Genomic DNA, 25889 nt, shown 5'->3' on the forward strand with positions numbered 1-25889 from the left:
CCTTCCTCTCGCGCACTGGGAGAGAACATCGGCCGCAAAGGACGCGAGTGAGCTGGAATGCTTTGACGTCAGTAGCAGGCCAGCGCTTAGAGCCGATCAGACAGTGAATGAATGCGCGAATACTGCAGAGAGGCGCACTCGCAGCATCGACCATCCATCCCTGTTGCCTCGTCCTTTCCGAGACATCGGGGCATACACACGCCACGCAACTGGCACAGTCAACAAGACAGGACGTCGGGAAAAGATTGCCAACCAATAGCTTTAAGATTTTAACTCCTCAAGTAGTATTGGAATAGAAAGAAGTGCGAAGCTGTTTACAGAGGCAGGTCGCTCCACAAGCCTCAAGGATAACGCATTTTCCTCGCAATGGTAAGTTATTTTTGTAACCTTTTAAGGTAGCAATATTCTCACTCTTTTAGCAATTTTAGCATCATCATCTTTGGTTATAATGTTATTGTCAGACTGCGGATGTTTACGACATGTCTATTTTTGTGCATTTCATCAGATGCGTAGTAGATGCGTATTTTGCGAACTCAGGACTGCAGTTGCGGAGTGGAAGTTTACCAGTCGAAAGCGAGTGTTTACGCTGGGCTGTTATACTACTTGTATTAATGTCCATGGGGACAATTGTTATTTGCATTTTGATAACTAGCTAACATATATGCGCTCGCAGCTTTCACAGAAAACGACACTGACTCACTGATGATCCATCCATCCTCTCCAATACCCAGATTCCTATTCAAGTTTAGCTTAAACTTTTAATGCTTTAATGCATGTAAAGAACTGTTGATGTTCATGATAGATACTGTATTTGTGATATTGTTTGGTTCAGTGAATCCTGGATATTATATATCTTAATCCCATAATGAGAGATGATGATGATGATTGTAGTACAGGGGATGATGAGTAAAATGATTGTTCATGTGTTTTGTGTGTGTTGTCCTTTGTTAGGGGGGTAGCAAGTCTGGTGGCATCTCACAGTGAATTGTGTGAGCACTCATAACTCTGTAGCCTATTGTTGGTTACTGTAACAAGAGAGCTGCTTCCTGGCCTACACCTTGTCTTTCTATTGCCTTGGCATCTCCAGGGACACCCTGGAGCACTGGTCAACTCTGAGTCATCACAGGACTACCAACCAGAGAGGGTGGACAGGAATACAGATGGGGTGATTGAATAGCAGAGGAAAGTCAAAGTGAACCAACAGAGTTGATAATTGAGGGAACAAGCATGGGTTTGTGTCTATACAGTCAGAGTGCATGTGTGTGTGAGGGCTTGTTGGCATGTGTACAAGTGACTGCTTGTGACCATCTTGACCTAATTTTTCTATAATTTTTTTGCGGGACGGAACAGATTGTCCCATGGGTCATGGGGAGGGCCTGGGGGAGAGAGAAGGGAGAGCAGCCAGGTCACACAGCCCTGCAGCAGTCAATCTCAGCACACAGCCTCTGTTAGTGCTCCGATCTGCTGCATAAGGGAACAGAGCATGTGCTGCTCAACACAACAACTAACTAGGGTTCTCGGTAGGCCTTGAGAGCCATGTTGTCCTCAACTCCGCTCTCTCATTACCACTAATAGGTGAAAGGACTGGATAGGTGTCCGTCATATTGATTTGACTGTGCGTGACCAAACTTTGGGCCCTAGTCATTAGGGAAGGAAGACGAGGATAGACTGATATGAGGGTATTTAAGACAACCCACTCAACACTGTACTTCCCCTCCCAATATAATTACAATTGTATTTCTATTAATATTAAAATGCTGTTCCATAGAAAGGGAGAGACAGAGGTAATGGAGGAGTTAAATATGTGATAAGAGTTTTTAAATGCTGGGAATGAGTGTGGAATCCACTTTTTTTGTAAAGAGTGAATTGAGAATACAGAAGAGAGAGTGCTCTCATGTCTCTGCTCCCCTATTCCCACGGGGACCTCACCATGTTGAATATTGCATGATGGGAACAAGTGAGATGAGATCATACCTAAGGAAACCCCACTCCGTTCCTCCATCACCCCTCCCTCCATTTTCCCCTTCACTATCCTCACTCCATTTCCTCCTCCCTCCATTTTCCCCTCTCCATCCCTGTCCTCTCACCCTCTACTCTTCCCTCTGATAAGAAACCGAATGAGTCATCCCCCATCCCCTTGAACCTCTCTCACTATGCTCTCACATCATAATCCCACCCACAGCTGTACCCTCTGTGTGTGTGTGTGTGTGTGTGTGTGTGTGTGTGTGTGTGTGTGTGTGTGTGTGTGCGGCAGTGCATGGGTCCATATTCACCCTTGTCCTTGTGTTAAAGATGCAGTCTCAAACTTTTGTATAATTTCAGCCAGTAGTTTTGAAAGTGATGGTCTTGAGCCAAATAGGGTCCCTGTTTTTTGTGTACTGTGTCATCCTATTGTGTACTACGTCATCCATTTTGTGTGATATGTTACGAATTTTGCAATTCGTGTGATATGTTACGAATCCAATTAGTGCGATATGTTACTAATTTCTTGTGCATAAGATCCCTGCGTGCATCTTTAAGTTTGGCACTTCTATTGTTGTATGTCTGGAATGTTCACTTAGGTAAAATGGCCTTTCTGCTCAGCTAGCACCAGGCAACAGCACAATAGATATTTTCACCCATTGGCTCAAGATGTGAGATCCTTTTTGTTTGCAAATAAACATGCTGAGTGTACTAAAATCATGATGCCTTGGCACTGTTTATTCGTGTGTGTGTGTGTACGTGCGCCTGCAGGCTTGTGGGTGTGTGCGTGAGAGTGTATGTATGTGTTATGTATGTATGTGTTAGCTTGTCGGTGTGTGTGTCTGTTTGTTTTATAACTGTAAAAGTAATCTCCCCAGCGGAAGCCTTTTCCCTGTGTGAACACTATCAGAAGGAAACAGTGTTGTTCCCTCCCTGCTCCCTAAAGGAAGCAGCAGTCTGTTTTAGACCTGTTCTGCTTTGGTAACTGACAAGAGAAGCAGTGAAAGCCACAGTGAATAGGAGGGTGGCCTTATCCTTCACTCTCTCATTCTCTGTTCTCTCCTGTTCTCTTTCTCTCTCATCTCTGCCTCCTGTCTCTTTCTCTCTCTCACTCCCCATCTCTTTTACAGTCTACCACAGCACAGCTTGTCCACTGAGTGTTGTTTAGCATAACTGCTGCTGCATCTCTCAGATGGAAACATAAAAGCTCTATCCCAAGGACAGATCCTGAGGCAAGTCACACACATTGTGTGTGTGGCTGTGTTCATTTGAAGGCACAAGTGTGAGTTTGCCTTTCTGTGTACAGTATTTACTCTTAGTGTATGTATACACAGTTCAGCTAACAATGATTGATTCTAGGCTTGGCTGATATCCCAGTATATGGTATAACATTTTGAATTAACAATGGTATGATTTTCAATACTGTAAAAAAACACGTTATTTTTATATATATTTATTTATGCCACTGCTTCTAACTATAAGTTAAGTATAACTATAAGAAATCTAAGATGTGTCAAATAAATTATATCCAGCTCAGGGCTCCAGCTATGCATTTGGTTTGCTAACTTACTAACTAAGTGGCTAGATGTCAAGATCAAGCTTCTTGGTTACAGCAGTGACATTCAATATCCTCCTGGATCAAGATCCCTGTTGCTGAAATTGTTTTGTGCATAAAAACATTTTTTTTATTTGTATTCTTTTTTTGGGTCGGGGGCATGGCTCTTTTATATTTTTTTGTGGCGTAGCACGCACCCCCACAGTTCCCGCTAGGCAGGTGCTGCGCCACTGCTTATAATATAAGTTAAGTATAACTATGAGAAAGCTAATCTTTTTTTGTTTTTAAAATAGTGCCCCTTGTGTGCACTTCTGGTAATACTGTATACCCCAGTATGGTACAGAAACGGTATGATGGTATGAAAATCTGGATACCACCTAACCCTAATGGATTCCCAGAATGTTTCAGGTAGGTTAGCTATAAGTTTGGTTGTCCAGCTTTGCAGTTTTGTAAACATCCCACTTAAAAAACCTTAAAGAAACAGTTTAGCTGTAGCAACATATTACAGTTGAAATATGAAGATACACTGTCACGTTTCTTTAGCATTATACACAAGTTATGTGACTGTTTCTTGTTGGAGAGGGGGAGAGGGGGAGCGAGAGAGAGAACGAACTCCATTGACCTGCACACATCAGACTGTGGGTAGGTCAATAATTAGCAGCATTGATTCCTGCAGACAGAGCTCTGTGTCTGTCTGCACATGCTCCTCTAAGGACTCTGCACTGAGACACATGTGAAGGCTTGCTCTCTCTCCAACCCTGCTGCTTCTCTGCACATTTTAAAGGGAAACTGCACTTCCTGATTTGGCCTTGTTTTAGATTTGGTTCATTAAGAAATGCGTGTCTTGGTATCGGGGTCTGGTTTGATGTGGGTGTGTTCGCAAGTGGGAAGAGTTTGCCAAATTATTTAGCTAATTAGCGTCAGCTGGCAGGTGTGTGACCGTGGCAAAGTTTGTTTGACTTTGGATAGCATTTCTCCAGGGCTAGTTAGGGACCATCAATAAAATTACACAATTTAAATAAGACAATATTTTCATGTTGCTCACCTTTTAGTTTTCTCATTAAATGCTTTCAATATTTGTATATGAATTTCTACAATTTATAGTTGGTTTGAGGTTTTTAAGTCATCGAAATTTAAAGCTATTGGAATTTTAACATATTGTCCCATGTATATTGTGTAATTTACAGAGGGTCCCTAACTAGCCCCATAAGGATACCAAAGTCAACCCAAATTTACCACGGGCATCTGCACTCCGAATTGATGATTACTTGTGTGCTGCCAGCTGTGGGTGCGGGCAGGATTTAACCAAACCCAACCTTAATTTACGTTGTGATGCAGTCATGATCACAAGTCTCACAAAACTCTGTTTTGGAAGAGACTGACTTTATGACTCAAATTATCCTATTTACACTTTGTAGTCAATTTTGACAGTAAATAAATGTTTCTGACTCATATTGATGCCACAGACTGTTTTATAAATGAGAAGTTGGTGTTTAGGAGCAGTTGCTCTTTAACCATTGTCACACACACACACACTTGCACGAACATATGCCCACACACACACACACTTGCACGCACGCACGCGCACACACACACTTGCGCGAACGCATGCCCACACACACCCCCCGATACACAAACACACACTTGCACACACACACACCCCGATACACCCACACAAATTGTGATATCCCATTACAGATATTGATTCATACCATTTTTGCAGGATTGCTGTTATCTGACTCCCTGCCACTAACTCCCTAAACACACTCAACATCCATAGCCTTTATCCCTTCCAACCTTGTATCTGCCACCCTCTTCCATCAAGCCCTTCCCCAACTGTATCTGTTTATTCTAGCCTTTCCTCTCTCCTGTCCTGGCTATTATCCTCACAGTTACGAGTATCTATGCCTAGAGCACTACAGTAGTGACGCCTGTTCTGTTGTTCTTTTTGCCTCCTTTCCCGTTTCCTTCAACAGTTTCCTTGGACCGTTGCAACTTGTGAGGCACAGAGTGTACCTACACTGCTAATGCTGTCCATTAAGGTTGCTTGGGTGTTTATGATGCCATTAGGGGATTTGAGATTGTTTAATGTCATAAGGTGTTACAGAAAAAGCTTTTTAGTTGTCCTCTTCAACTGTCTGTGTTTGTCGATGAGGCTACTTCCTGCTTGATGCTTTCACTCCCTTATGTTGATAGGAACACTTCCCTAACCTGTCTGTCAGGTCACTATGTAGGCCCACTGTACAAGAACGCATATGTACACACGCGCACACATGTGGGGTCAATGGCGGGACAGACTGTGTGAGCCAGGAAATGTTGGCAACAGTGCAGCCAGGAAATGTTGGCAACAGTTCTGAAGCTTAAATTCTCTATTGCATAAATGTTGACAATGGCTACTATGACTACAAAAATTAGTTTCGAGATTGTAAAGGTAGCTTCTGTTCATATTGTAATATAGTTTGCACAAATGTATAGACCTCTACAATGAATAGCTTGATGAAAGCAGTTGCATAATGTGTGATGTGAAATGTTTGTGTCACCGTAGCAGTACTGTAATGTTAAATCTGTCAGTGCAGCCTTTATTTTGGCAGTCCACCCACTGAGCACTCAGTCTGTACCACTGATCTGAGCACTTACACTCGAATAAGGAACCTAGCTGCAACAGACTGCAGGGCTGAAGAAATTGCAATACATTGAGATATATAAGGATCAAAGTATTAAGGAACAAAGGTTTTATTTTATTTCAAACACCACATTTCACATACCAATCTGCACAAAACCCCTCCTCCATCTTGTTTGATATCAAGCCCAACTCTGTTTCCCATCTCTGTTTGTCCAGGTAATGCATCAGTAGAGAAAGCCTCCATAGAGCTTCAAGACCCTTCCAAGGCCCCTCATCCAGACTGAGACTGTCTCCAGCACCGACACACCACTCCCCTCACCCCGTCTTCGCCCCGCCCCACCCAGACATGGCTGCCTCCAAGAGCGGCTACGAGGGCAAGATCGCCGGCCTCTATGACCTGGATCGCACGCTGGGTAAAGGCCACTTCGCTGTTGTCAAGCTGGCACGCCATGTCTTCACAGGCCAGCTGGTGGCAGTCAAGGTGATCGACAAGACCAAGCTGGACGCCATGGCGACGGGCCACCTGCTGCAGGAGGTGCGCTGTATGAAGCTGGTGCAGCATCCCAACGTGGTGCGGCTCTACGAGGTCATCGACACTGCCAACAAGCTCTACCTCATCTTGGAGCTGGGCGATGGAGGAGACATGTACGACTATATCTTGCGCCACGAGGGCGGCGTGGCTGAGGACACGGCTAAAGTTCACTTTGCCCAGATTGTCCGAGCAATCTCCTACTGCCACCGGCTCCACGTGGTGCACCGAGACCTCAAGCCAGAGAACGTGGTGTTCTTCAGGCAGCAGGGAACGGTCAAGCTGACAGACTTTGGCTTCAGCAACCTCTTCAAGCCTGGGACCATGCTGATGACTAGCTGTGGCTCGCTGGCCTACTCCGCCCCAGAGATCCTGCTGGGAGAGGAGTATGACGCTCCGGCTGTAGGTAAGACAAATGGGGGACCGGGACGGGGGGGTGTCTGGGTGGGCAGGGGGTCTGTCTGTCCATCTGGTTGTCTGTATGGCTGGCTGGCTGTTTTCGTCATAGGAAGGGTCAAGTGATGCGAATGAGATGAGAGAAATGTGAAGAGACTGCTCCATAAAATAAATAGAACATTGTTTGCGTGTGACCTATTTTGCAGACAAATACATGATTCACAGAGTTTTTAAAAAGTCTGTCCATAAGACCACATATATATAGATTCAGGTCCCTCTAAGGCTAAGCCATTGAGCTACACAGAATTACCATAAATCCCCTGAGACCAAGATAAAGCTGGAGAGAGGAACATGGGTGTGTCTGTGGTACTGCCTGTGGGTCTATCAGTCAGGCAGGCATTCCTCTAGCTCACCCAACACACACACACACACACACACACACACACAAACACACACACAAACGTGAACAGATGGACTACTCTCTGGGCTGCATAGAATCTGGAATGGAAATGTAATTTGCGTGTGGATGGGCGGTGTGGTTGAAGCAATCCACACACTGCTTTAATCCAGGCCAGGGACAGTGAAGCTGTGTACATGCAGGGCTTAAAGCTGGAATATTTAATGGGGAAACAGCCATGTCCGTTTGCGATATTACAACAACAAAAGTTACTGCAAACAACAAACACAGTTTTTTCCCCCCTCTGACATCATTGCATGCGCAATAGAAGTGCACAATATGTATCACACATTTTTTTTAACCTCAGCTTGGCAATAATTACAACGGTGGTGGGGTGGCCAGTGGCGCTGTTTCCCCCTACTGCGGATTACATCTATAAAGCCCAGAGCCAGGGGGATAGTTGTCTCTGTGTCAGGATAGGAGGATTGTGGGTTGCCACTTAAAGTTCAGCCTGTCTGCCCACTGTTGTTGTTTTTAATCTGTTTTGTTTGCCACAGACAGACAGGGTTGTATCTGGATTTTTCTTCAATGAAATTAAATTAGTGGAGAGTAGTGCAGGGAGAGTGAATGAACTATGAAGAGATATACTATACCTTCAGTCCTGTAGTATTCCAAACCTAAGCATGCCCCAAATACACACTCCTGTCCTGCCCCAGAAATGAACACGTGGCTGCACCTCATTCACCTGAACTCGTTGCTACAGGTTAATCGCCATCACACTGCACACTGCCCTATCCCATCTGGACAAGAGGAATACCTATGTAAGAATGCTGTTCAATGACTATAGCTCAGCATTCAACACCATAGTACCCTCCAAGCTCATCATTAAGCTCGAGGCCCTGGGTCTGAACCCCGCCCTGTGCAACTGGGTCCTGGACTTCCTGACGGACCGCTTCCAGGTGGTGAAGGTAGGAAACAACATCTCCACTTCGCTGATCCACAAGGGTGCGTGCTCAGCCCACTCCTGTACTCCCTGTTCACCCATGAGTGCGTGGCCAAGCACGCCTCCAACTCAATCATCAAGTTTGCAGACGACACAACAGTAGTAGGCTTGATTACCATCAATGACGAGACAGCCTACAGGGAGGAGGTGAAGGCTCTGGGAGTGTGGTGCCAGGAAAATAACTTCTCACTCAACGTCAACAAAACAAAGGAGATGATCGTGGACTTCAGGAAACAGCAGAGGGTGCACCCCCCTATCCACATCAATGGGACCGCAGTGGAGAAGGTGAAAAGGTTCAAGTTCCTTGGCGTACACATCACTGACAAACTGAAATGGTCCACCCACGCAGACAGTGTGGTGAAGTTGGCACAACAGAGCCTCTTCAACCTCAGGAGGCTGTAGAAATTTGGCTTGGCACCTAAAACCCTCACAAACTTTTACACATTGAGAGCATCCTGTCGGGCTGTATCACCGCCTGGTACGGCAACTGCACCGCCCACAACCGCAAGACTCTCCAGAGGGTGGTGCGGTCTGCAGTCAGTACAGGTGCATCAAAGCTGGGACCGAGAGACTGAAAAACAGCTTCTATCTCAAGGCCATCAGACTGTTAAACAGCCATCACTAGCACATTAGAAGCTGCTGCCTATAGACATAAACTAGAAATCACTGGCCACTTTAAGAAATGGAACACTAGCCACTTTAATACTGTTTACATATCTTGCATTACTCATCTCATATGTATATACTGTATTCTATACTATTCTACTGTATCTTAGTCCATGCCGCTCTGACATCGCTCGTCCATATATGTATATATTCTTAATTAATTCCTTACTTAGATTTGTGTGTATTGGGTATATTTTGTGAAATTGGAAGATATTTCTTGTTAGATATTACTGAACTGTCGGAGCTAGAAGCACAAGCATTTTGCTACACCCGCAATAACATCTGCTAAACACGTGTATGTGACCAATACAATCTGATTTGATTTACTATAGAATTTATAGTTGAGACTGTTCTCAAGCAGCCATGTGACCCATGCAGGGCTGGTAATACAGACTATAGTCATACTGACTGGGTTGTATGTGGTGTGGTGCTGGGAGTGTGCCAGCCCCTAACTGGGTCAGACTCCTCTGAGATCCAGCTCTAGCTCACCCTGCCAGGTGCCAAAAGCTAAGTGGTCTGCCCACTGCAGAGGGACCGCAGGGGTTTAGGCATGTGCACTGAAACTAAAGACACAACCACAACACAACCACCACATTCACCAGTACATGGCTACAACCTCCACACCTCAAATAGAGACTACTGTAGACAGGACACTTGTGACAGAATCACTGGAGCTACGGTATACTCTGATCAGTCCTATGTGTGTCACTGTGGGCACATGCAATCCTGCTTGGGCAGTGCTCACCTACATTTGTAGTGGAAGCTCAAGTAAATCAGAGCAGATTTGTTTTATCCCTCTGGTTAATATGGGTTGATTTAACCAGTTAATCCTCAAACACATCTGGCACACATTTTAGTAATTAGATCAAAACAAGGTTATCGGCTTGCAAGGCAGTGGCACTACTGTAAAATCCCAAATAGTTTGACCTATTGCACGTGGGTGCCTTGGTGTTGTGTGTGCGACTGACCAGTGGCAGTCTGCCCAGTGGGTTGAGGCTCACAGTGGTATAATCAGATTGTGTGGCATGCTGGGCACTGCAGTGCCTGGCACAGAGACAGGTCCCATTCCCCACCCAACATACGGCACGGGTCAGGTTTGGGGCATTAACCTGGTTTGAGCCCAGTCAATGATGACCTAGTGATTAGAGCCCTGTCTGAAAAGAGCCTGGGAAACAACTCACACCTACCCATGTGGCTGAAGAGACCTTGTTTCTAGTATCAACTTGTCCCTGATGTTATCTGACAGGCTGTTGAAGTCAAGCTGGGACAAGGCCTGCAGACTGTGTGTGTGTACAGTGCCTTCGGAAAATATTCAGACCCCTTGAATTTTTCCACATTTTGTTACATTACAGCCTTATTCTAAAGTGGATTAAATAAAAATTAAAATCCTCAGCAATCTACACACAATACCCCATAATGACAAAGCGTAAACAGGTTTAAAAATTTTTACATAAGTATTCAGACCCTTTGCTTTGAGACTTGCAATGGAGCTCAGGTGCATCCTGTTTCCATTAATCATCCTTGAGATGTTTCTACAACTTGATTGGAGTCCACCTGTGGTACATTTGTTTGATTGGACATGATTTGGAAAGGCACACACCTGTCTATATAAGGTCCCAGAGTTTACAGTGCATGTCAGAGCAAAAACCAAGCCATGAGGTCGAAGGAATTGCCCGTAGAGCTCAGAGACAGGATTGTGTCGAGGCACAGATCTGGGGAAGGGTACCAAAAAATGTCTGCAGCATTGAAGGTAGAGTGGCCAGACGGAAGCCACTCCTCAGTAAAAGGCACATGACAGCCCGCTTGGAGTTTGCCAACAGGCACCTAAAGACTCTCAGACCATGAGAAACAAGATTCTCTGGTCTGATGAAACCAATATTCAACTCTTTGACCTGAATGCCAAGCGTTACGTCTGGAGGAAACCTGGCACCATCCCTACGGTGAAGCATGGTGGTGGCAGCATCATGCTGTGGGGATGTTTTTCAGCGGAGGAACTAGGAGACTAGTCAGGATTGAGGCAAAGATGAACGGAGCAAAGTACAGAGAGATCCTTGATGAAAACCTGCTCCAGAGCGCTCAGGACCTCAGACTGGGGTGAAGGTTCACTTTCCAACAGGACAACGACCCTAAGCACACAGCCAAGACAATGCAGGAGTGGCTTTGGGACAAGTCTCTGAATGTCCTTGAGTGGCCCAGCCAGAGCCGTGACATGAATCCGATCACACATCTCTGGAGAGACCAGAAAATAGCTGTTCAGCGACGCTCCCATCCAACATGACAGAGCTTGAGAGGATCTGCAGAGAAGAATGGGAGAAACTCCCCAAATACAGGTGTGCCAAGCTTGTAGCGTCATACCCAAGAAGACTTGAGGCTGTAATCGCTGCCAAAGGTACTTCAACAAAGTACTGCATAAAGGGTCTGAATACTTATGTAAATGTGATATTTCAGTTTTTTATTTTTGATACATTAGGAAACATTTCTAAAAACCTGTTTTTGCTTTGCCATTTTGGGGTATTGTGTGTAGATTGATGAGGGGGGGAAAAAACAATTTAATCAATTTTAGAATAAGGCTGTAACCTAACAAAATTTGGAAAAGGTCAAGGGGTCTGAATACTTTCCGAAGGCACAGTATGTGTGTCTACACCACAGATATCCTATTACTACAGGATTCTATGGTCTAGTCTCTGTGACTTAGTCATCTAAAGATGACGCCTTTAAAAGCCATGGATGGAGCCTGAGTCAGAGTGTGATGTAGTATTTCCACAGGTTACCTGGGTGGTTGTGTACAGTTACAGGATCACTGAATGAATATTCATTAGTTCAGCATGCTCTTATCCTGGTCCACTAATCAGGTGCTGGTGTAATCTACTCATTAGGCCTTAGTGACAGAGTGGCAGCTGAGCGAGGCAGCTAGCTCACTGAGGCCCACTGCCACTATACTGCCATGCAGCCCTGTTGTGATAACACAGCACAACACAACACAACACAGCAGGGTTGGGGTTAACTCCATTTAAATTCAGGCAATTCAGAAAGTAAATTGAATTTCCAATGTAAGAATTTCAAACTACTCTTTGAAGATAAATGACACCTGGAAGATTGGAGTGAATGGACAGAATGTAAATGCGGTTGACCCCAGCCTTGCAGCTCTGCAGAACACTGCCAGGTGTGACATGTGCGTGTGAAAGAAGAGCTTAGAGATATGATACTCCATCATATCCCTCTTTCTGCACAGATGCAGGTTGTGGATAATGCTGAGTAGCTCTGAGAAAGAGATGTCCTTTCTGTACTGAGAAAAGAGATTACCTCAGGCCATGGGGACATGAGTCATAAACTCCTTTATAGCACACTGTGTATCACTTGTACACCTACGATACAATATACAAACATAAATGTACGACCACGTATTAAATATTTGTACAGGGTGTATTGGTATTGTGTGGGTTATTGTATAGGTGTGTACTGTATGAAGCTATGAATGGATCCCCAGGGGCATTGAACTGAGTGCAGCATGACATTCTAAACACAGTGGTCATATGATGAGGCAGAGAAAATCAGAAGCTTGTGTGTGCAGAGCCATGCAGCAGTACCAGACCCAGGGCGATGGGACAGGGGCCTGTTCTGTGTCTAACACATGGCTGCTATATTACATTAGCCAAACAAAGCAGTGTGGAGAAGAACAGATAGTCAGATACCATCTCAGGCCCTCTGTCTTGTCTTGTGTCTAGGGCTATTTAAGTAGAACTCGTCTGTCTACCTGGGTTGTGCCTAAACAGACCCAGTCACATGGCATACTCAAAAGCAGAGGAAATCTACATGTAGAGTTGAGGAGAGTTGCAGCACGTAATGCTTGTGATTATGTGCTTTCAGATAAACTATTTTCATTCATCAGTCTAAAGTGGGTGTAGTTTCCTTTCTCTGATTCACCCTTACCCCATTCCATGACGCGTCACTACATGGTGATTCAGTGATTTAGTATGTTCCTCTCATTCAGTCCTAGTGTGACAGATTTAGGGAGAGAGGAACAGATGGGGTGAGGTATCGAGGTAGAGGGCTCTCTTTATTTACTCTAGGACAGAGCATTTCCTCTGAGCGAAGGACCGAACACCATCTGGTAGGATATTTGACAGAACAGAGAAAAACTACATTTCTTGGTATTTCATTACTTTAACAGAACGTTTCCTAAAAGTTCCAACTTGGTTACATTTTAATTTCAATTTTGGTAATGTACTAGGAACGTTCTCCAACTGGTTTGACATTGGGAATGTTCTCAAATAGTTCAGAGAACATTAAGAAACAACATTCTTCTGTTGGAATTTCAGTACTTCATCATAACGTTTCCTCATGGTTCTATTTACAGTAATGTCTCAAATTGTACAAGGACGTTAAGAAACAACGTTCTTCTGTGGGAATTTAATTACTTCAGCATAACGTTTCCTACAGGTTTTCTCATGGTTCTATTTAAAGTCATGCTCTCATTGTTCCCAGAACGTTAAGAAAACTTTCCATAAAAACCACAATAAAAGTTTTAGTAACGTTCAGAGAATGTTATTTAAAAACATATACATTCTGTTCTCAGCGTCAACAGAACTCTTTCATCTTGTTAAGTGTGTTCAGGTGTGTTGGCCGTGCCCACCAATTGGCCACAGCTGATATTAATGAGTGCTTGTTTCGATTGAAGTGGGGTCTGTTTGAATAGACTAAAATGAACAGCTTTGTATGCTTTAAAAAAAATGCATACAAGCTCCATCCTGGTGGCGCACTGGACTAATTCCATGGATAAAGAACAGAAGAATATAGGTTTGAATCTCCCGAGTGGCGCAGTGGTCTAAGGCACTGCATCGCAGTGCTAGCTGTGCCACTAGAGATCCTGGTTAGAATCCAGGCTCTTTCGTAGCTGGCCACGACCGGGAGACCCATGCGGCGGCGCACAATTGGCCCAGCGTCGTCCAGGGTAGGGGATGGAATGGCCGGCAGGGATGTACAGTGAGGGAAAAAAGTATTTGATCCCCTGCTGTACATTTGCCCACTGACAAAGAAATGATCAGCCTATAATTTTTATGGTAGGTTTATTTGAACAGTGAGAGACAGAATAACAACAGCAAAATCCAGAAAAACGCATGTCAAAAATGTTATAAATTGATTTGCATTTTAATGAGGGAAATAAGTATTTGACCCCCTCTCAATCAGAAAGATTTCTGGCTCCCAGGTGTCTTTTATACAGGTAACGAGCTGAGATTAGGAGTACACTCTTAAAGGGAGTGCTCCTAATCTCAGTTTGTTACCTGTATAAAAGACACCTGTCCACAGAAGCAATCAATCAATCAGATTCCAAACTCTCCACCATGGCCAAGACCAAAGAGCTCTCCAAGGATGTCAGGGTCAAGATTGTAGACCTACACAAGGCTGGAATGGGCTACAAGACCATCGCCAAGCAGCTTGGCGAGAAGGTGACAACAGTTGGTGTGATTATTCGCAAATGGAAGAAACACAAAATAACTGTCAATCTCCCTCGGCTTGGGGCTCCATGCAAGATCTCACCTCGTGGAGTTGCAATGATCATGAGAACGGTGAGGAATCAGCCCAGAACTACACGGGAGGATCTTGTCAATGATCTCAAGGCAGCTGGGACTATAGTCACCAAGAAAACAATTGGTAACACACTACGCCGTGAAGGACTGAAATCCTGCAGCGCCCGCAAGGTCCCCCTGCTCAAGAAAGCACATATACAGGCCCGTCTGAAGTTTGCCAATGAACATCTGAATGATTCAGAGGAGAACTGGGTGAAAGTGTTGTGGTCAGATGAGACCAAAATGGAGCTCTTTGGCATCAACTCAACTCGCCGTGTTTGGAGGAGGAGGAATGCTGCCTATGACCCCAAGAACACCATCCCCACCGTCAAACATGGAGGTGGAAACATTATGCTTTGGGGGTGTTTTTCTGCTAAGGGGACAGGACAACTTCACTGCATCAAAGGGACGATGGACTGGGCAATGTACCGTCAAATCTTGGGTGAGAACCTCCTTCCCTCAGCCAGGGCATTGAAAATGGGTTGTGGATGGGTATTCCGGCATGACAATGACCCAAAACACACGGCCAAGGCAACAAAGGAGTGGCTCAAGAAGAAGCACATTAAGGTCCTGGAGTGGCCTAACCAGTCTCCAGACCTTAATCCCATAGAAAATCTGTGGAGGGAGCTGAAGGTTCGAGTTGCCAAACGTCAGGCTCGAAACCTTAATGACTTGGAGAAGATCTGCAAAGAGGAGTGGGACAAAATCCCTCCTGAGATTTGTGCAAACCTGGTGGCCAACTACAAGAAACGTCTGACCTCTGTGATTGCCAGCAAGGGTTTTGCCACCAAGTACTAAGTAATGTTTTGCAGAGGGGTCAAATACTTATTTCCCTCATTAAAATGCAAATCAATTTATAACATTTTTTACATGCGTTTTTCTGGATATTTTTGTTGTTATTCTGTTTCTCACTGTTCAAATAAACCTACCATTAACATTTTAGACTGATCATGTCTTTTGTCAGTGGGCAACTGTACAAAATCAGCAGGGGATCAAATTCTTTTTTCCCTCACTGTAGCTCAGTTGGTAGGGCATGGCGTTTGCAACGCCAGGGTTGTGGGTTCAATTCCCACGGGGGGACAGTATGAAAAATCAAATAAAAAATAATGTATGCACTAACTGTAAGTCGCTCTGGATAAGAGCGTCTGCTAAATGACAAAAATAAAATAAAATAAAAAATAATAATCTCACTGATGCCATGTAATAATAATAAAAAAGTGTTTGCATGGTTCACACCTAAGGAAATGAATTTTCATTTGTTCTATCTGTGCTTGGAATTCAAAAAAGTTTACCCAAAATAAGCTTGCAGTGTTATTAAAAGTTTTTGTAAAAGTAAAAAAATAAATAAAATTTAACACTGAATGTTGAAAGGAAGTTATTAAAAAACCTCCAAATAAATTATAGTTTCCGTTCTCAGTGTCAATAAAACCTCCCAGGAAAATGTTCAAGGTACCAGAGTAAAAACGTTCTCAAATCCTCCCTGCATCCAAAAAATAAACATTTCCAGAACAGGCGACATTTTCACTTCTGTTCTCAGAATGTTTAAAATATGTTATTTTACCGGTCAGGAAACGTATGGTTTCGTTCTCACAACCAATGTGAAACCAAAAACATACGTTCCCACAACTTCTAAGGAAAAACCTCTGCCCTCATACAGCAATCAGTGCCATGGGGCATTCTGGCTATCTGTCGGATGTCATTAGCTGAACCTTAACTTAAAAAGGCCAGCTATTCACGTTCTACCCTTTTGAACACACATTATGTGGATGTATATCAGTGTTCAGGAGTCATCAGCAGAGAAAAGGCTAACTCCAGTTAATATGATACATATTGGGCACACATAAATATGATTCATTGGACTGTGCTTGATTAAATATGGCAACTCAGCCAAGGGGGGGTTATTTGCTTTACGATCGAATGCTCATTGCTGATTTTCACTTTTCAACTTCTGTTTACCTTCCCTGGGCTCAGAGACGAGTGATGATGATAATTGTGCTTTTGACAGGGTAAGAGTTGAAGACAGTGTTTGTGCTTGTTTAGCAGCAGGTGATGTGTGTTGTGAGTGCAGCATTGCAGATCTGTCAGATCTAATATGTGGTAAGAATATGTGGAAATCCCCAGCGGATTGAGAGAGGGAGCATCGCATTTTGAATTTGCTGCTGTTGTATAATGGAGGTGGAGAGGATTGTGTGTGTGCGTGTTCATGAAAGTATTTCTGTGTGAATGTTTATAAATGTGGGATAGATATGGTAACAAGGCAGAGAGAGTGAGGGTTATTGTTTTCACTGTCAAGAGCCCTTTGGGACAATGGTAACATGCACTCAGCAGGCAGCATAATCTCCTCTGTCCCAGCATGCAGCTGTGATGACGCCCACTGTCCTGTCCCAGGATTCTGTTCTGTTCAGGCTGAGCCGTCTGACTGTCAGTCAGGGGAATGTCTCTAACACTCTCTGCTTAGACCAGCTCACACTCCTCTTCTCTGGAACAATGTACAATGAACTACGTTGTTTTCTACATATGTGACCGACCGGCTCGATTCAGTCTTATGTAGCAAATTATTTTACATTGGGTAAAAGTAGAGACTCAGAGCTAGAACATGGTATATCATACACTGCAGTTGAGGAACAATGGGAAAGTAATTCTGCTTTGAAAGTTGATTAACTTGTAACCCCACTTTTGAGAGAATGGCCTTGAATGTTTTGGTACACCTACTGGAGAGCTCTTCTTTGTCTACACCCATTCAGCATCGTTCACACCCTACACTAGTTCTTGGCCTATATCCTAATCTGACTATGGTGCAGGTCATGTTGTTCTTCACATTACTGTCTCTGGTAAACACATACTATATCAAATAAAATCAAAATGTATTTGTCACATGCACAGGATACAGAAGGGGTAAACATGTACAGTGAAATGGTTATTTGCATAGTAGCAATATCAAAAATAGGAAGTGTCCAGATAAATATCTTATAATCATTAGATGATTCATATTTACAGATGGCATACAAGTTTGTTATAAAGGCACATGAAAGTTCACATGTTCCAGAAGGCATTTCTGCCAAAAAATGCATTTTGATTAAAAAAAGTTTACGTTCAAATGCCTCTCCTGTGAAGTAGTGACGTGCGACATACACCTAGTTTCCTGAAACGAGTCACATATGCCGTTTGTGTGAGGATAATTATCACACTACACACAAAAAAATTAACTTTCCTGAACAAAGACAGATTCGTCCGTCGGACTGCCAGATGGTGAGGCGTGATGCATCACTCCAGAGAACGCATTTCCACTGCTCCAGAGTCCAATGGCGGCTACAACTGACACCACTACAACTGACGCTTGGCATTGCACATGGTGATCTTAGGCTTGTGCTCGGCCATGGAAACCCATTTCATGAAGCTCCCGATTAACAGTTCTTGTGCTGACAATGCTTCCAAAGGCAGTTTAGAACTCGGTAGTGAGTGTTGCAACCGAGGACAGACAATTTTTATGCGCTTCAGCACTAGGCGGTCCCGTTCTGTGAACTTGTGTGGCCTACCGCTGTTGCTCCTAGACATTTCCATTTTACAATAACAGTATTTACAGTTGACCGGGCAGTACTAGCAGGGCAGAAATTTGACGAAACTGACTTGTTGGAAAGGTGACATCCAGTCATAGGATGCCACGTTGAAAGTCACTGAGCTCTTCAGTAAGGCCACTACTGCCAATAAGGTCTATGGAGATTGCATGTCTGTGTGCTCGATTTTATACACTTGTCAGCAACAGGTGTGGTTGAAATAGCCGAATTCACTCATTTGAAGGGGTGTCCACATACTTTTGTGAATATATAATGTATTTTAAGATTAATGCACTAACTGTAAGTCGCTCTGGATAAGAGCGTCTGCTAAATGACTAAAATGTAATATATGGTATTTGAATCAGCCCCTTTATTCAGTAAATTGGGATTACATATTCGATTCACCATCTCTCTCACGTACTCTCTCCAGTGCTCCTATCTCTATGCACATGACTGAGAAGGAGGGAGGCTTATTTTCCTGGAGAGATAGATCTTGGAATGGAACCATCCCGAAAAAGATTAGCTCTCTGTGGCCAGCCCCCATGTTCCACAGCTGCTCTCTGCTCTCTACTTGTGACAGGTCACACACTGTTCTGAGTTGTTCTGGGTGCAGGATGTTCTGAAAGCGCTTCCAGAGACCTTGTGTTACCCCGGCCCTGAGGAAGGGGAGAGGGGAGGAGACAGGAAAGGAGTGCACCGTGCAGGCTGAAGAATGTCACTCAATAAGAGCAGAGCAGAGCCAGATGGATAGATCGATAGAAGGCTCTGAGCAGGGCCTGTGTCAGTGTGGGTGAGAGGTTGTCTCTGTCTGCTCCCTCCAGGTTTCAGGCTCCAGACCCGGTCTCTGACACTGTGCCTGGAGGAGGGAGAGTTATGTACTCACACAGCTATCTGGGACAAAGGCCTGGATCTGTAAACAACATCAAACACTTCAGCTACTGAAACTAGCCTATTGAGGAACTAGTTTAAATTAGTATGTGTGTGCGTACTCACTTTACTCAAGTGTGACAGGGTGTTTCTGTATTGTATCATATGATGACTGTATGCATGGTGTTTGTGTTACAGATATCTGGTCGTTGGGGGTGATCCTCTACATGCTGGTGTGTGGACAGCCCCCTTTCCAGGAGACCAATGACAGTGAGACGCTCACCATGATCATGGACTGTCGCTACACCGTCCCAGCCCATGTCTCCGCAGACTGCAAAGAGTGAGTACCACCCATCACCTCCAGAGTTAGGCCCCCAGCTCTCACACATCCATGCATTGACCTTAACACGGTGTCATGTTATATGACAGGCACAGTGACCTATATACAATGCAGTGAGAATATGTCAAATGGTTTTATAATTCTGTCAGATGCTGTGGTTATATGACAAGAATACTTACACACATAATAATCATGATGCCAGTCAGTTGTCAGCTTTCCGTGTTTCCGAATGCAATGCCCCAACCTGTCCTACCTCAGTCTGCCCCAGCCTACACTGCCCGGGCCTAGATCATGCCCAGAAACGATAAACACATGGGAAACCAGAGGTGGAGTGAGAATCTTATCAACCCCATGTTGCCTATCGCCCAAACTCTAAACCTCACAGCTAACTGACAACCTTGTACAAACAGCCTTCTGGACACGGTGTACCCTGTGATCATTGGCTGTTTTTGTCAATTTTACATTTACATTTTAGTCATTTAGCAGACGCTCTTATCCAGAGCGACTTACAGTTAGTGAGTGCATAGATTTTCATACTGGCCCCCCGTGGGAATCGAACCCACAACCCTGGCGTTGCAAACGCCATGCTCTACCAACTGAGCTACACAGGACTGTGTAGCTACATGGGGGCAAGCCAATCACTGAATAGGGAATACAATACTGAAAGTTGATTTGAGGGGACCAGCCAACCAGTGGGTAGAATAAAGAGATAAAGGGAAAGTTCATGTCAGGCATTCTAGGAAACTGAGTGAGTTGGCTTCAACCCATGCTGTATTGGATTGGTATGGGTACTATCAATCCCTGCATACCTAGTCCATTCCACATCTGACCCCAGATCTCACCCCAGCTCTGGTATCTATTAAAGATCAATCTTGACAAAACTGTATTTGTTTTAAAAGTGATCTATTAGCTGAGCCCCTTGGTAGCAGTGCTATTTGTGGTTGAGACTCAAGAACACCCCTGCAGCCCCTGAACCCCAGACCAGAGACCTCGCAGATCTTGCGGTTCTGAATCAGATGATTGTGCCTCAGACATCTGGATGACTGGCTCAGGAACAGTTCCAAACATAGAACCTGGGTCACATGACCAGGGCCCTGATGAAAGCTCCTTTAAAGGAAGATGATTCCTTGCTAAACAGAACAGTTTAGTCCTGCGGACACCATCAACTGAGCGAAAGCAGAGACCTCCTCTCTCTCTCTCTCTCTCTCTCTCTCTCTCTCTCTCTCTCTCTCTCTCTCTCTCTCTCTCTCTCTCTCTCTCTCTCTCTCTCTCTCTCTACACTCTTAATTTGTATTTAGTGCTTTACTCTACAGTAGTGTTGTGAGATATGCATGGGTCAGTTAGGACAGTATGTAAATTATTAATTTCTATAAATATTTAAGTAGTTGTATGAATAGGATATACCAAACAACAACAGCATTATTGGAGGTTCAGAGAAACATGGGTACTTACACAGTATAGATGGATTTAAGGGCAAATTGAACATTTCTGATAAGGGCATTGGGGAGGATGGAGCCGTTAGTCTGATTTGGTGATCCTGGTTTTACATGGTTAAACCACGTAAAGACACGCGCACACACAGACAGACACACTATGCCATGCCTCTCAGCAAATTATCTGCCTGGCCCTGCATGGATGCACATAAAGACTGTCTGAGGTCTGCAGGCGCTCATAAATATATGAGATAGACAGTTTGATCTCATTCCCTCTCTTATCACAGAAATATGGGGTTATGTGCTTTGCCTGTCAATTACTGAATCCGTGTACATGAGAACTTCACTCACTTGTACTGGTGTTCCAAAAGGAGATATTTATATATAGTATCTGGTCCATAGAAGATGAATTCTCTCTCTCTCTCTCTCTCTCTCTCTCTCTCTCTCTCTCTCTCTCTCTCTCTCTCTCTCTCTCTCTCTCTCTCTCTCTCTCTCTCTCTCTCTCTCTCTCTCTCTCTCTCTCTCTCTCTCTCTCTCTCTCTTTCAGTCTGATCTCCCAAATGCTGCAGAGGGATCCATCTAATCGTGCCTCCCTGCAGGAGATCGAGAACCACCCCTGGCTGCTAGGGGTTGACCCCTCGCCAGCGGGGCACAGTGCCGCCCCCCTCACCTCCCATCGTAGCCTGTCCCCAGAGGAACACGAGGTCATCCTCCAGGCCATGACCAGTGGCAATATTGCAGACCGCGATGCCATCCAAGAGTGAGGACTTCTCTACATCTCCCTCTCCTTCCCATATTCTCTCTATCCTCTTCCTTTGTACTCTGCCACAGATCTGTACGTTTTTCAAGCAAGAGAACTTGGTGAAATGTGTTATGGATGTAGTTCATTTTGATAGTTAATTTTTTATTTTAAGTGTATACCAATCATTGTGTTGCACCCAGGGCTCTAGAGGCGGACCGATACAACCACATCACAGCCACGTATTACCTGCTGGGGGAGCGCATCCTGAGAGACAAGCAGGAGCAGCCCAGCGAGATGCCCAAAGTCGACAGTGCGTGGGCCGAGCCACCACAACTCCAGTAAGACCGATTAACATCCCTGACAGCCACAGTACATACTAGGCCACTAACTGATCATGAACACTACTAATGTCCCTGTTTCTTCTATAGGAGGCCACTGTCTGAGCCTCTGGATCTGGAGCAGAGGGGGCTCCATGGACTGCTGCCTGGCTATCCCCGCCGAGGGGTGTCAGAGTCTGGGGACTTCCTGGCCCACAGGCCCCTCCTGCTCCAGCCACAGCCAAGTCGCACAGAGAGCCCCTTCCCTGAGTACAGCACAGGGCCCTGTCTGGGGCTCACCCTGTGTCCCCCACCCCCTGATGAACTCCTGCAGGTCAAAAGCCTGGGAGCCCTGCAGCTGATCTGTGAAGAGGATGAGGAAGAAGAGGAGGAGGAAGAGGCAGTCAAACCACATGTTGGACTTCATAATATTCAAGCACTGCCTCACATAGTAGGCTTGGTATCAACCACAGGGTCTACAGAACAGTCAAGTCCCATGCTCTCAGCTCCAGAGGCTCCACAGAGGCACCCAGTCAGAGTAGTGCCAGGTCAGGGAGAGGAAACAGACCTGTTGGGCACCTCCGTGAAGGAAGCACTGGAGACAGAGAGGGGGGAGGGGGACAGGGAGCATCAGGACAGGGTTTCCAGCCACAATAGAGATATGGAGCCTGACCAGGTGGCAGCCAGACAGGAACAGGGTATAGTGGAGTCAGAGAAGAAGCCCATGGAGGAAGGGGACATGTCATGTGACCCGCTGAGGCTAGGTAGTCATGTGACTTCAGACCAGCCAATCAATGGTTTAGAAAACCTGGTTCAGACCATGGTAGATAGTCCACTAACCCCTAAAGCTCATCCTCCATGCCTGCCTCGCCTAGGGCGGGTGCAGTGTTGTCGGGGGCAACGAGAGACTCCTAGCCCAGACATCATGGAAGGGGAGGAAGACACTATGCTTGAAAACAACAACAACACCACAGAGTCCAAGCCTAAGCTCCTGGTGCAGGGTGGGGGGTCCACCCCAGGCGCTTCACCCTGCTCTCTGCCACGTAACCACTGCGTGGACCTGGGTCCTGATGGGGTGGAGACAACACGCAAGGTGGGTGGGCCTGGAGGAGAGTCTGAGGGGGAAACGCCGGAGGAGCTCCAGTTGGAGAGATCCCACATTCCACCACAGGTTCCTCTTGGGGTCAGAGAGGCAGGGACCGACCCTGCGGTCAGACTGGATCCTAGGAAGGGGAAGAACGTGAACCTGCGAGACCGCCTGCTGCAGTTCCCCCTCTGTGAGAAGGCCCTGTCCTTCAACATCCAGCCCACCTCCAAGGAGAAACTCCTGCCCTTCGCCCAGTACAACTGCTGCCACGTGCTGTAGGCGGGGCCACCTGTAGATTTACCTCCCTATACCTCCCCACATCACTCACTCACTTTATGGCCTGGCCACGGGGCACAAACTAAGGGTCCTCAAGCCCCTCCAGACAGCCTCGCACCAGGCCCAGAGCCTGTCACCGATCCATCTAGTTCAACACAAAACACCAGAGCAGTCTGGGTCCTGCCTGAACTAGAAGTCTGCATCCGACCTGAACTGAACTATCTTACTGTGACCTCAGACATTTTCTAGCCAATTCTTGTTAGATCTGTGTAGCCCTTACCTCGTTATACTTAGCATCTACTGCTGCTTCCTTTATGAGAAAATAACTCAACTTCTTGTGCTGCTACGTACTGAAGTTTATAAACTGTTTTTTGTGTAGTCTACTTAGACTATCACTATATAGTATATAGCTTTGTATTGATTGCTATTTTAAAAGCCCTTATCGTAGCTCTTCATTTTGCACTAGCTTATCTAGAACTGAGCCCATTTCAGCGTATGGTATGTTGTCACTCTGAGGCCTGCTAGTACAGTGCTATAATTGTAATGTCTAGCATGAAGATGATGCATGCTGTAGAGGGGACAGCTACACTCCCTGCCTCAGCTGCCCGCCTACATTAGCTCAGCTAGCGGACTGATGGAAGTGTTGATGCTATTGACAATGTAGCTGGAAGCATGGTATCATTTAATGCTGGGGGTTACATATGTCAGTGGTGTACAGTCGCAAGGTTTGGGATTTAAAGTGTCTGTAATGCAGGGGGAGCAAAATCTGTGAACAATTTTTGGACAGGGTTTAATATGAGACTTTTGAAAATGGACATATTGACTACGGTAATGCAGGTCTTCCAGATTGTTTGTGTGTATATGTACTTTATTTAAAAATCTCGTTATTCTTACAAATACTATTGAACCCTTTTATTTTATCGGACAACAGTTTTTTTTTGTCATAGGACAAATCGATAGGTGCGTGATTATAACTATTTTGTGGTATCTAAGTGTGACAGAATGAATCAGTCTCATGAGTGATGACAGATACTGTACATTACCCTGTATTTAAATCCATATTATTTACCACATATGCCTCAGTGTACTCTGGGCCGTTAAACAAACAAACAGTGTCCCTGCATATTGTTGTTGGACTCGCCTGGTGATTTGTGTATATATGTATTTTGTCTGTCTATTGTTCTGAGAGTACATACTGTATACCTATACATGCTATTAAGAGATACCACTTGATCAAATCAGAAATCCTAATCTAGATGGGAACTAGCTATTATGGAAAGAAGAAATGTTATTGTAAAGTGTTATTGTACGAGAGTCCTCAGAAAGCTGTGTTCTTTCCCATCAGTGGGAACCATGGAACAGTGGGACCTGGAAGTCCCACGCTACTTTATGAGAGCAGAATTAATGGCATACTTTCAGACCCCTCGTTGTGGAAGAGAAGAGTGTAGTGATGGACACCGAGCACTAACCTCAGCTGGCACACATTCATATATGATATGGACACTTCTTCCTCCCTGTCTCCTTCCTCTTCTGTCATTGGACGGGACAGGACGGGGGGGACGGGTGGTCTCCATTCCACCAACCAGCTGTCTCCTCCTCCACACCTGGCCTGGAGTTACTTGACCTGGAAAGTGTCTGTCTGTCTGTCGGCCCATTGACCCTGATTTAAACTCTGACGATAGGGCTGGATTCAATTCGTAGCGCAGAAGATCAGCGTTGTAGCACGGTTGAAATGTAAATGTATTTTTCGATTGAGCCGACATATGCAGCGTTTATCGCGGAAGCATTGCATTTAAAATCTGCGATTGCTACATCCATTTTTGGACTTTTCAATTGGTGATATACCCATTGATTCTTGAAGAATATAACTTATAAATGCCTAATGAGCTTAGTTCAACTGTTGTACCCCATCACAATCCATATTTTAAGCTTTTTTTTTACCCCATTGTTTGTAAACAAACACTGTATAGCTTCAAAACATGGTTTAAACTATCATTTTAATCTCATGGCTGGTCAGTCCTTGCATTCATAGCTCAGTCTATGAATTCGAGAGTGCTTACATTTCTCCAGCCCCATCCCTCAGCTGTTTACCAAATCAGTGGTGGGGTGGCCAGTGTTGTTTGAATGACAGATTTCACCATTTTAAATTTCAATCATGCTATAACGCTGATTTTTAGCGCTACGGGTTCAATCCAACCCTAGGTCTCGATGAGATTAATTTATTTTTGTATTTATTAATTAAAATGGATTAAACCAGAGATATGGTGTGTGTGATGTGATTTAATGGGGTATGTACTGTAATAAGGTTAAACCAATGCATTATTACTCCTCTGAATCTGTCATGGAACCTTGTATTTTTTTAGCAGGTCAGATGAAAGTCCAAGTGAATTTCAGTACATTTTAACTAGAGCATAGTCAATCATTTTGATGATTTGGTATGTTTAGTTTATTTTGCCAAGTACAACCATCAGCCTTGCAGTTTTGGATGAATGTAGATAGCATCTGTTCTGAAATATTCATTTTTAAAAGATACTGATAATACATATATGTAATAGATAGGCCTACACGTATTTCA

The 25889-nt window shown here is 44.7% G+C and overlaps 1 protein-coding gene and 1 pseudogene across 2 annotated transcripts in view; one reads left to right on the plus strand and one right to left on the minus strand.

The window, feature by feature from the left end:
- On the plus strand, positions 1 to 25565 carry LOC311135174 (uncharacterized protein). Its single transcript, XM_084169097.1, has 6 exons — positions 1 to 369; positions 6357 to 7075; positions 19318 to 19459; positions 21440 to 21652; positions 21835 to 21972; positions 22063 to 25565. The coding sequence occupies exons 2-6, from the start codon at positions 6487 to 6489 to the stop codon at positions 23315 to 23317; spliced, it is 2337 nt and encodes a 778-aa protein (XP_084025223.1). The 5' UTR covers positions 1 to 369; positions 6357 to 6486; the 3' UTR covers positions 23318 to 25565.
- Positions 1 to 25889, minus strand: part of LOC311135343 (vacuolar protein sorting-associated protein 4A-like) — a 569660-nt pseudogene that overhangs the window by 467889 nt on the left and 75882 nt on the right. The gene's annotated exons all lie outside the window — the stretch shown is intronic.

This window comes from Coregonus lavaretus (assembly GCF_964263955.1).
Source record: "Coregonus lavaretus genome assembly, chromosome: 9".
Taxonomy (NCBI): Eukaryota; Metazoa; Chordata; class Actinopteri; order Salmoniformes; family Salmonidae; genus Coregonus; species Coregonus lavaretus.